Source organism: Pristis pectinata, chromosome 3 (genome assembly GCF_009764475.1).
Source record: "Pristis pectinata isolate sPriPec2 chromosome 3, sPriPec2.1.pri, whole genome shotgun sequence".
NCBI lineage: Eukaryota > Metazoa > Chordata > Chondrichthyes > Rhinopristiformes > Pristidae > Pristis > Pristis pectinata.
In genome coordinates, this window is record NC_067407.1 from 52,028,693 (window position 1) to 52,040,935 (window position 12,243).

Consider the following 12,243-nt stretch of genomic DNA (forward strand, 5'->3'; position numbering starts at 1 on the left):
TTACCTCAGATCGATGCTGTCTGACAAATAACAAATAAAATAACAAAATGAAAACAACTAACTGATCAACTAATGAAAATAACTGATAAAATAACTAATCTCTGGGGTACAGAAAGCAAGTGGAGCCCAGCCAAAATGTTGGGACTTAGTGCAGCTGAGGACATAAGCTGCTGTGCCCTGGCTGCATTGTACTTTGACAATGGGCAAGAGAATGATTAGAATGAATGCTGATTAAATGCAGCCTTGAGTATCAGTGACAGAGAGAGTGTTTCATGGGGTGAGGATCAAGTGGGGCATGAAATTGTCCAATTAGATGTGGAAAGCAATAAATTAAGTGCATGTCTGAGCAGAATGGAGAAGTTTCCAACCTCTGCATGCAGACAAAGAAGCTGATGGATGGGAAGTTGGGGTGTTCTGCAGTTTTGAAGTAGATGGCTTTGGTTGTCCTGATATCAAATAGGAGGAATTTAAAGCTCATTCAGGTTTGAAGTGGAAATTGGAAAATACAAAGTGATTGACAGTTGAGATGGAAAGGTAGGCCTAAGTATTAATCTATTCACAAGGAACCTGATCACACATTTCTTATGGAAGAGGGATTAGAACATAGAACATAGAACAGTACAGCACAGAACAGGCCCTTAGGCCCACAATGTTGTGCCGACATAGCTAATCCTTCCTACATACAGCATGCCCATGTCGCTCCATTTTCCTCTCATTCATGTGCCCATCCAAGCCCTCTTAAAAACCCCCAATGAGTTTGCCTCCACCACCCTATCAGGTAACGCATTCCAGGCATCCACCACTCTCTGAATAAAAAACATACCCCTCACATCTGTTCTGAACCTAACCCCTCTCACCTTAAATGCATGCTCTCTGGTATTGGATCACTCAATAATGGGAAAAAGATATTGCTTGTCCACCCTATCTACGCCCCTCATAATTTTATACACTTCCAACAGATCACCCCTCAGCCTCTGCCACTCCAGAGAAAAGAGCCCAAGTTTGTCCAGCCTCTCCTGTTAGCACATGCCCTGGAATCCAGGCAGCATCCTAGTAAACCTCCTCTGCACCCTCTCCAAAGCCTCAACATCCCTCCTATAGTGAGGTGATCAGAACTGCACACACTGAAAATACTCAAATTTCTGGATTGGTGTAATTTGACAAAGAAATAGTTGTAATCACATTTTACTCCGTAAAGAATTGAATTTTATATGCATGCTCTGAAAAAGCACTATGTGTTTAAACTTCTGGATTTCTATTCTTATCCAGTGTATTATCTCACAGTAATGATCCATCACAAATCAGTGATGACAAAGTTTATTTTTCAAATTTTTGTTACCTTCACAATATGGAACAAGACCACTCCACCCAGATATTTCACAATCACGGTAATTTCTTGTACCCACCAGCTGATATCTTTAAAAGGACAGAATATAAGTAGTCAGCATATTTCATCCTCAACAAGGATAGATGTCACTATAAGGCATCAACACAGAGAAGCACAGAGAGGGCAACTATTCAACTTTACTGGAACTGCAAAGTGCATTGCAGTGGACTGGTTAGCTACAGGTGCAGCATTCAACTACAAATCTTCCTTATCATTTTCCATAGAATTTATCTTTTTAAGAAGTAACAAAAAGCAGTGGTGTGTAGAAATTAAATTTTCCACCAATGTATCTGGTTTTCTTAGAATGTTGAAAACAATGCTTCTTTCTCCATTGAATAAATCAGTGATTAACTTAATTCTTCTCTAAGCCTGAAGCCAGTCAACATTTTCATATCACTTTGCGAATGAAGAATGTTGGCTTAATTGAATGAAGCTTTGTTATCTATATTTTTAGAGTCAAAGGAACTCTCTAGTATAGAAATTCATCCTCTTGTCTTTGTTTCAAATAGCAATGCTTATTAACTCCACTTCTGAAATTTTGCTTCATTGGCTTCAAACATTCATTGTTATCAATTTTCCTGTGTAATTATACAATAGATATTGAAATATGCTATCAGAAGGTCAATGGAACTAAATTTCAGTTGGAGTGTTCAATATACGTACATTGCAGGATGACATATTTAGCACAGACAACATAGGGCTAATTTTTACCCTCTTGTGTCTCTACAAACTCCAGCAGGGTTAGTGGTAGAACTCTAGGTGAGTTTTTTCAGCAGAGATGCTTGTTCCATCTCTCATGGACATTTGGAGTCATACAGGATGAACCTTATGCTTATACTGACACATAAGGAGGCCATTTAGCCCATCAGGTCCATGCAGGCTCGCAGGAGAGCAAACCCATCAGTCCCATTTTGCCTCTCCTTATTTCCCTTTATCCCTTCAACTTAATCTCCCTCACACATGTCCATCAGCTACTCTTTGGTTATTTTTTGCCATTAACTTACACTGAGGGGTACATACAGGTTCTCCCCAGGTTACAATTGCCTGATTTATGGACACCCTGTGCATGTGAATGACCATATGGGAGACCGGCGGGATGGATAGGGACAGATTTGCTGGATGCTGCAGGGCTGCAGGCATCTTTTGTCGGGTGGGAACAGGGCATTCCGCATATCTTCTCTCCCTGCAACCCACCCCCTCCACACCCCGCCCCCACCAACTCCACAGCTCCCCAAAGCTGCAACAATCAGGGACTGGGTAAAGCCAAGCAAAGCTGGGACCACTGAGGAGACTCACTCACTCACTGAATCAATGAGGCTGGCTGACAGCTGCTCTTCCCGCGCCTGCTTGCTCTCTGTTCATTTCTAATTTACCGGCAGTTCGGCTTATGATCAGTTCCTGGGAATGGAACTCTCTCGTAACCTGGGGACTGTCTGTAAGTTCCAATTTCCAATTAACCAACATATCTTTGGGATTATGGAGGAAGTTGCCATATTCGGAGGAAACCCATGCAGTCGTGGAACCAACGTGAAAATTCCACACAGACTGCATCCAATGAGGATTGAATCTGGGTTCCTAGAAGTGTGATTCAGCAACATTAACTGCTGAGTCACCTAACTAACCCCTGAAAGTAGTTGAGGAATTGCCAATAACTATTTGAGCAGAAAGCAGGCTACTTACTAAATACCTGTTCCCCGTTAATTATAGGGATACTGCTGCCCATGCCAGCTGCCATGGTCAATCATGGCTAAGTTTGCCTTGTCCAAATTTGGATTGCCTATCTCAGTGATTCAGAGTGGCCCACAATGCAGGAATGAAGCTCAAGCAGTATAATATCTCAGAAATGTTTAAAAACTATCGAAATAGAATTTTAAATGTTTAAATGCTGTTAAAAATTAAACTGAAATTAACTAAAATACTTGCAAATGAGTAAAAATATTAAACAAAAACATAAGTATTTTAAGAAAGGAAATTACCTTCCCCTTACCTCTTCCCACCAATTTCCTTTGAAGTTAATGGGCTCATGGATCCTGCACCAGGTTTAAACTTGCATGAGGATTCCTCAGCAAGGTAGAACTATAATTGAGTGTACTTGGAAAAGACAAGTCTGCAACTATAATTGAGCAAGTTCAGGACTTCCACTGTTGACTTTGTACACTCACAAATCAAGGACTTGCTAGCATTTGCCAGCCCATTGATTTTTTTACATGAATTCAGCACTTTTACTTTGTACACTCAAGTGTACTGGGTGAAATAACATCACTGACTTTTGTGATTTAAAGCTAGCCCAAAGAAATTAAGGTTTATTAATCTTCATAAAGGGAAGATGCATTGTGGCAGATTTGTATGTTGGCAATCATTGTATTGTTGAATCTAAAGTAGAGAAGAGAGAAAACTGGGAGAGCCTGCAACTTCATGTATTCAGACATTGTCTTGGAGGTGCAAACAATCTGCTGGAGGAACTCAATAGGTTGAGCAGCATCTGTGGGGAGGGAAGGAACTGTTGATATTTTGGGTTGAAACCCTACGTCAGGTCTTGGAGGAGTTGGGCATGCGGATGTAATTTGGGAACTAGAGTTATGAGCCTTTAGTGGATGTTCCTCTCATCAGAAATCACATTTGGCTTTGCATTGATGGTTGAAATAAAGTTAGCACATCAGAATGCTGCACATGACTGCTGCCAGAATACCAGGCTTCAACTTACGTGATGCAATTCCAGCTGAATGCTGGGGGAGTGGAATCCCTTCCCTTTCATGAAAATGGTAATATTGAATGACTCAATACATAGCTGCCAACAAGATGGCAAGGAGTAGACTTTGGTGCCACAGTTAATGACTGCCTTTGGAGAATTAATTGCCTTTGCCCTTGAAAGTATTGCAGTTGGCAATGGATTTTGACAATTTCTGGAAGAAAGTCCTGTCCTTTGGCAGAACCAAGAAAGAGTTCACTAAATTTGGCAGCTCTGCAGTAATGCTCTTTCAGCTTTATACATAGTAAGCAAAAAATCTCAGTGACTCAATTTCATTCTTATACATCTTCCAATCTTTACAATTTTGAAAAAATTGTCTCTTTTGTTCAGAAAATTTTGAAAAACATCCTAGCTGGCAGATTGAACTAGCATAAATAGCACCAACATTTTCCAAATGCATATGTTCAATTCCAGGATTTGCTGTCAACTAAAAGTCACTGCTCTTGGCAGAAGCATCAAACATCGATGTTGAGAGTTCAGACATTTAAATGAAAACTTTACTGAAGGTATTGAAAGAAATTAAAGATAGGTTACTGTGAAATATTTCACCCTTTTTCATAAAACATATTTATAGCTTTTTCTGGGACTATGAAATAGTTACAGAGAAAAAGAAAGATTTTTCTTTCAAAAAGCATCATAACTGAATTGATTATTCAAGTATGATTTATGAAGACAAAACTTAATATATTACTCTCATTGTAAATATCAGTGCTTGCTTTCATTGTAATTTATTATACACATACAGTGTTATAACAAACATTTACATAGGTTTCCTCCATGGTGAATGCTGGTATAAAAAGTATACTCAAAATTGTGATGCATACAATCTGTACCTCAATACTAAGCAACGTGGTTAATAACACAATTATTTTCAATTGATCAATGTGCACAAAAGAATGTATAACTTTATTCATTGACCAAATCACAAAAAAATGATGAGAAGAATTACAAGTTGTCATGTGTACCTATGCTTTCTCCTGACAAGCAATAAAATCAGATTATTAAAATGCAGTCCTTACCCTTCATCACACTTGTATTCAATGCGTGCACCAAACACCAAAGCATCACCACGTTTTAGTTCAAATGTTCCATGTAAAATATCTCCAGGACTTCCACAAGGCTTTACTAATATTGACATTGGGTTTGAAATAGTTGTAAACATTAGTTGACGGTTTTATCAGTAAAGAATAATCAATATTTATTAGCTAATATCATGCATATTTTAATATTGCAGTGACTGCTAAAAGAACATAAGGACATAAGATAATAGGAGCAAGAGTAGGCCATCCAGCCCCTCAAACCTGACCTGTTGTCAATAAGTTCATGGCTGATCTATTCCAGGCCTCTCCTGTGCCAATTTCCCACAGCTTTCAATTCCCTATTCTTTCAAATATTTATTACTTCCTCTTTGAATTACCCCTAACCTCTACAACACTCCAGTGTAGAGAATTCCAGAGATTCATGACCTTCTCTGAGAAGTTTCTTTGCACCTTAGTTTTAAATAATCGACCCCTTAGCTCATAGCTCTGTTCCCTCATTTGAGATTCTCCTACTCATGGAAACATTACAAGATCAGTCATTACCCCGCGCCCCCCCCCAAGGATCTTGTATTTCAATAGGATTACCCCTCAATCTTCTAAATCCAAAGAATAAAGATCTAATTTCCTTAGCCACTTATGATGTTTCAATATTTCTAACTAAACAATGAACATAAAGACTTTGTAAATGATAATATATAAACATGCATCTGCATGGGTCTGTTATTGTAATTACCTTTTAAAGGGGAGATGTATTATGGCCACAGAAGTGGTGTGTGTGTGTGTGTGTGTGTGTGTGTGTGTGTGTGTGTGTGTGTGTGTGTGTGTGTGTGTGTGTGTGTGTGTGTGTGTGTGTGTGTGTGTGTTTTAAACGTTCTGTGAAAGATTGAACAGTGGCTGATCATGATAAAGAGTTGTGTCATGGATTTCACACAATACCTTGAAGACTTAAGGAGAAAAGGTGGAATTTCAATCATCATTTTCATATTTTAAGAGATTCCATTGCATCCAAATGTTAGATGTGTAGATGTCACTTTAGACTTCCACACCACGAGAAAAATTATCCAGAGTCCTTATTCACAACTTTTAATTTTCATTTTTTCTTATGACATGGAACGATTCCATTTCAGACAATGTGGCCATGATGGCTTTCAGGGTAATCCCATCAATCACATCCTCCCACTTATTTTGCTGCAATTTATACCTTTGCATGCCCATTAGCAACCATTCTCCCACCAAGCACCTACAGTAGGGGTAATTTACTATAGCCAATTAACCTAACAATCAGCATACCTCTGGGCTGTGGGAAACGAAAACACCTGGAGGAATTCCACCCAGCCACAGGGAGCACGTACAAACTTCACCTAGACAACACCGGAGGTTAGCACCAAAGGATTCTAGTTGGATGTGTGAGATAACTGCACTGCCTGCAGTATCACAGTGCCATCCCTTAGGATTCCAGAAAACATTTGAAGGTGCTGTAGGAAAGGACATTGTGGAAAATAAGAGCTCATGTAATTGGAGGTAACAGGAAGTTGTGGAAAGAAGATTGAGTGCTGATGAGGAAACACAGAGTAGTCATTAATGAATCTCTTTCTGGTTGCCTAGATATAATGAGTTGCATGCAATAGGAATTAGTCCTGGGGGCTCCGTGTTTTATTTACACAAAAGACTTGGATGAAAGGACCAAGGATACAGTTGCTAAATTTGCTGATTTCACAAAGATGGGTGGGAAGGTAAATTGTGAAGAGGATGTAAGGAGGCTACAAAGGGATGCAGATAGTTTATGCGAGTTTGCAACAATTTAGAAAATAGAGTATAATGTAAGAAAGCTAAAATATATGCATATTTCCTAAATGTTGAGAGATTACAGAAGTCTGAGGTGCAAAGGAATTTGCATGTCCTAGCACATGATTCTCAGAAGGCTTGTATGCAGGTACAGCAAGTAATTAAGAAAGCTAATAGAACGTTAATGGTTTATTGCTAGGAGAATTGAATGCAAAAGTAGAGATGTTATCCTTCAGATGCATAAGTCACTGGTGAGACCAAACCTGGAGAACTATGTACAGTATTGGCCTTCTTATGTGAGAAAGACTGTTAGTATTTTGGAAACAGTTCAGAGGTTTACTGAACTGGGAATGAGCAAGCTGTCTTATGAGGTAGATTGTACAGGTGAGGCTTGAAATCTGCTGGAGTTTAGGCAAATAATACGGGATGATTGATACATACAAGAGTGTGAGGTGGATGTGGAGAAGATAATTCCATTTGTGGGAGAATCTAGAACAAGTGGTCATGCTTAAAAATAAGGGGTCATCTATTTAAGATGGAGCCGAAGTTAAATTTTTGTTTTAGTCTTTGGAACTCTTTTCCTCAAAGGGCTGTGGAAGCAGGGTCTTTGAATATTTTTGAGCCAGAAGTAGATAGATACTTGACAAACAAGGGATGAAATGTTTTAGCAGTAGATGAGACTGCAGAGTTGAGGTTACAGTCAGATTAGTCATGATCTCATTAACTGGCAGAGCTAGTTCTCGGGATCAAGGTAGGATTCTCTTTACTGTTCCTAAGTTTTACCTTAAACAGCAACAAACTAACAGAGGATACATTGCACCCATGCAATTTTGATCAGTATTTTGTTTTATGTGTTGTATTAAAATGTTATCTTTAGGTGGAATAATGAATTAAAATGAATTAAATCTCACTTACATCTGCAATTAAGCATTTTATCTGCACTTATCCATTCTCCATTCTTACACTTGTACCGTAAGATACCCACATATCCGGAATTACATTGATAAGTCACAATGGTTCCATCAGAATAAACTTCATTTGTGCTTTTTAATATAGGCTCTGCATTTTGAAGATGTTGAGGTGGACTGCAGTCTAATGTAAAAGAAAAGGTAAGTTCAATATTATTGTTGATTATATAAAGCTTATGTAGAATTGAATAGGTAATAGCAAAATATTTTTATTGATGTCTGAAAAAATTCTAAAATATATTTGGGTAGATTTTATGTTGACTTATGCAACCAAAGCTGCTCAAGTCCTGCTCAGGTCCCACCATTTCCAATATTTACTGAACGTTAGTCAATCAAAGAGATTTTCTTCATTCTATATTTCTTATGTTGTATCTTCCCTTGAAACCATATGGTTCTACTTATTTTAATAGTTGATTTTATTTTCTTCTGAAAAATGTCTGTTTGACACTTCCAATTAATTGAACCTTTTAATTCTTGACTGCTTTTGTAAAGACTTCCTTCTGTAAAGGCTTAATTTTAAACTCAGCTATATAAATTGAATATTTTGTTTTGTTTTTATTGTAATCAAAGTATTAAATTACATGTAGAAATTCGGATTTCTCCTGTTTTATTGCTAACTACAAAATAGGGTAACACATCATTATGAGCTGTTATGTATTCAATATTGAGAAAGAACTATATTTTGATAAGTTGTTGGAACACCCTCGTTCCTCTCCCAAAGCAATCTTGTGCACTGATTGGGCCCCAAGTTTCATCTAACTTGCTGAAAACACTCAGTAGGTAATTAATGACATTTTAGCCATATTTTCAGGTTAGAAATAAAATATTGGGCCTACATTTCATTTCATCTATTGCATGTAAATCTTTCTGGCCAACTTTCCCACTTAAAGATCTTTTAGATTTTTACAATGTTAGTGGGCTAACTGTGTGCTTCAAGATGGCCAAATAATGTCTCTATTTTTAAAAGACGACCAGGGCAGTAGTTCTTTGACTAAAGTTTATTGCTATGTTGTTAGTTGCAATAGGAGTTTCTCAACCTCAAATTTTAAATTCACTTGACAGCTTTAGAAATTCCACAGAGTCATAGAGTCAAAGAGTTATACAGCACAGAAACAGGCCCTTTGGCACATCATGCTCATGCTGACCTTTTTGTCCATCTACACTAATCCCATTTGCCTGCATGAGGACTGCATACTTCCGTGCCTTACCCATTTAAGTCTATCTGTCTAAATGCTTCTTAATCGTAGTAATTGTACCTGCTTCCACCACCTTCTCTGGCAACCACTATCTTTGTAAAAGACATACCACTCAAATATACCAAAGATTTCCAAGGTGAAAATGGCAAGAATGTTGCTGATATTCTTTTATTACTGATATTCCATGAAAACTCCGATGGTTGGACTAATTACATGCTCAGCCTACACAGATTATAGAATTTTGTGCAGATTTAATGGGCTTGTTGCCTGTTTTAAACATTTGCTCAGCTGAAATGTACTTCTTCTTTAATAAAAACAGAAAATGCTAGAAATACTCAGCAGGTCAGGCTGTATCTGTGGGAAGAGAAACAACCATCATTTCAGGTCAGAAACCTGCCTTCAGAGGATCTTTGACTGGAAATGTTTACTCTTTTTCTCTTCTCACAGATGCAGCCTGACTGCTGAGTATTTCAAGAATTTTTAGTTTTTGTTTTAGATTTCCAGCATTTGCAATTCTTTTTTGATTCCCCCTCCCCCCAGTACTTTTTAATGGATATAGCTACTGTTGTCCAGCAGATGGAGACATTGTACAAGGTATTATTTATAAATTTGAGCCACTGATATAAGCAATCCCATTCACTGGATAGTCTCACCAAATATCTCTCTTTTCCTACTCATTCTAACCAAAACTATTTACAGCGTTGGCACAGCAAAGCTGGTAACCAGGACAAGCATCTTAATCATCTGTCTGCTGGTATACCCATGTTATTGTTGGGTTTTTATATTATCTGTTCAAAGTACCATTCTCTGGATTCACCTGTATTTCTGCCAGCTTGCTTGCTAATGCACTTGTTTTACCAGCTCCTCACAACTTCCCAGGGTGTGCTCTTATCACAGTATTTTGCCAACTTTTCACGTAGGTAAATTTTTCTTCCCTGCTTATTGAAAAGAATGCATGACAATTTTGCTATTTTTGTAAATACACTCCTGACATACATGATATCATCATTGTTCCTCTGGTGCATTTCCCCATATAAAAAATAAATGGTTTTGCAAATGCTGGCAATATCAAACAGGCATTTAGAAATGAGGTGATAAGAAATTGACACTCAAAGTGTCAATCTATCTATTCTCCTGCAGATCCCAATAAAACCATCACAACTATCCGAAAGTTTCTCCTGTTATTTGAGAGTTTCAATTCTAACTTCTTCATACTTTTCTTGTTAATTTAGTAGTCTTTATGAAAGTAATGCTACTTTATTTTCAGTGTTTACTTTGTACTACCTCTGTACAATTTATATCTCCAGGAATATTTTTATCAATTAGGTAATTATTTTCCCCCAAAGTTAATGCTATTAAAATGCTTTTGTCCTTTGGTACCATTATTGTACACCAAGATTACACAATACTCAATGCAATTTATGCCCACTTGTGTCTATGTTTAAAGCTTATATTTGTATGAGCCATTTCCTAACCTCAGCATGTCACAAAGTACTTTCCAAAGACAATAAGTACTTTAAAAGTATCATCACCATAAAGTGAATAGATTCATTGATTTTGCTGAAATATTGCTATGGATGTAATAAATACAGCTCTCTTAGCAATATCAACTTCTTAGGACTGTTAAAGTGGGAAGTTCAGTTTCATAGCTGATGAGTTAGAAACATTTATGCTACAACAAGCCCCAGGTGTGAAACATTTTTTCTCCTTGCTGTACTCTCCCTGACTCATGATGAAATAATACTTCATTGAATGTCTTTCATTAGCAATATCTGAATGTCAATATCCTTAGTTATTTCATCTGAACAAATATTGTAAAAAATGTGGAGAGAGGAAATCAATCAAGGGTAATCATTTTGATGAAAAGCAATTGCAATTAACTGTACAATTTATACAAAGCACATTAGCACCCAGTTGGATACTTTCTAAGTACTTATTTTTATACCAATTTTAAAAGGATATCATTGTTATAAGTTGGACGTACTCACCACTGTCACTGAGAGAAAGAGCAAAATAACTGTCAAACAAGCCTAGAAGAATAACAAAATGGGTTAGTTCCATTTTGGAAGATAAATTGGGACTTTTAGATCTGTAGCCTTGCGATGGACTAATGAAATACAGACTGAAACCAATATGTTAAAGTTTTACTACAAATGTAAATATCTAACTCCTTGTCTGTTTGGATAGTGACATTTTAGTTGAACGAACTTAAAATTATGTCAATAATGTACATTCCAAGTATTGGTAAAGCTCAAATGAAATAAATTGCACTTTCATGCATGCATCATTTCATAACGGAAGCATTCATTTTAATTGTTTGATTTATAAAAAGAATAGTTTATTAAATTTGGATTATCATGTTTCAAATACATGCTCTTTTTCTTTGGATCAGGTGTAACTGACAAGGGTGTGTTTACTACGCATCCTAAGTTGTCCTGAGATGGCAATGAACCTTTCCCTTGAACTTCTGTAGCTGCACACCGGTTTTAGGTAGAGGACACAAACCATGTGTTTTCTACCGAATATGTTATGTTGAAGAGTATGTCAGTTTCTTGAGCTTATTGTTGTCTTGATGCCAAAGGCAATTCGTCTGAAAACTTTCTGATTTTCAGTTCTTTGTGGATAAAGACTGTACTGGGATCCAAGGAGAGAGTTGATTGTAATGCTGTAAATTTGAAATACCTTTGGAGAAATAAGATATCTTAAAATGAAATTCAGAGCACAGGAATCAGAATTTTTGGTTCGGTACGTAGGTCACTGATCTGAAACTTTAACTGTGTTCTCTTGTCACAGATGCTGTCGGACCTGTTGAGGATTTCCAGCATTTTCTGTTTTTATTTCACACACTGAACTATGGTTTTAAGTTATGCAAACCAGAAAAATCACAAATTGGTTTCTGGTGGGCATTGAATTGACTGACCTAAGCCAGGTGGCACAGCTGGAAAGAGGTTACATCAACTGCATTTGATTGGTGGCTGTGAAGTTCCATAAATTGGGGATCTGGCAATACCAGAACTAGGCTTAAACTTATAACATGCTCTGTTGAGGGGACAAATTCTTCTTTTGGTCAACAATGGTGAGTGTATGTCAGAACAATCAGTCTGTCTGAAATCAATGG

General features: G+C 37.4%; 1 protein-coding gene across 2 annotated transcripts in view; it reads right to left on the bottom strand.

The window, feature by feature from the left end:
• LOC127568425 (complement factor H-like) overlaps positions 1 to 11,248 on the bottom strand; it is a 61,733-nt gene extending 50,485 nt beyond the window's left edge. For both annotated transcript variants that reach the window (XM_052012135.1, XM_052012136.1), the window contains exons 1-4: positions 11,114 to 11,248; positions 7,877 to 8,053; positions 5,156 to 5,261; positions 1,340 to 1,416 (exon numbers count right to left, since the gene is read on the bottom strand). In XM_052012135.1, the coding sequence (XP_051868095.1) occupies positions 1,340 to 1,416; positions 5,156 to 5,261; positions 7,877 to 8,053; positions 11,114 to 11,186 (433 nt within the window). In that variant the 5' untranslated portion in view covers positions 11,187 to 11,248. The remainder of the gene's footprint in view (positions 1 to 1,339; positions 1,417 to 5,155; positions 5,262 to 7,876; positions 8,054 to 11,113) is intronic.
• Positions 11,249 to 12,243: the final 995 nt, after the last annotated feature.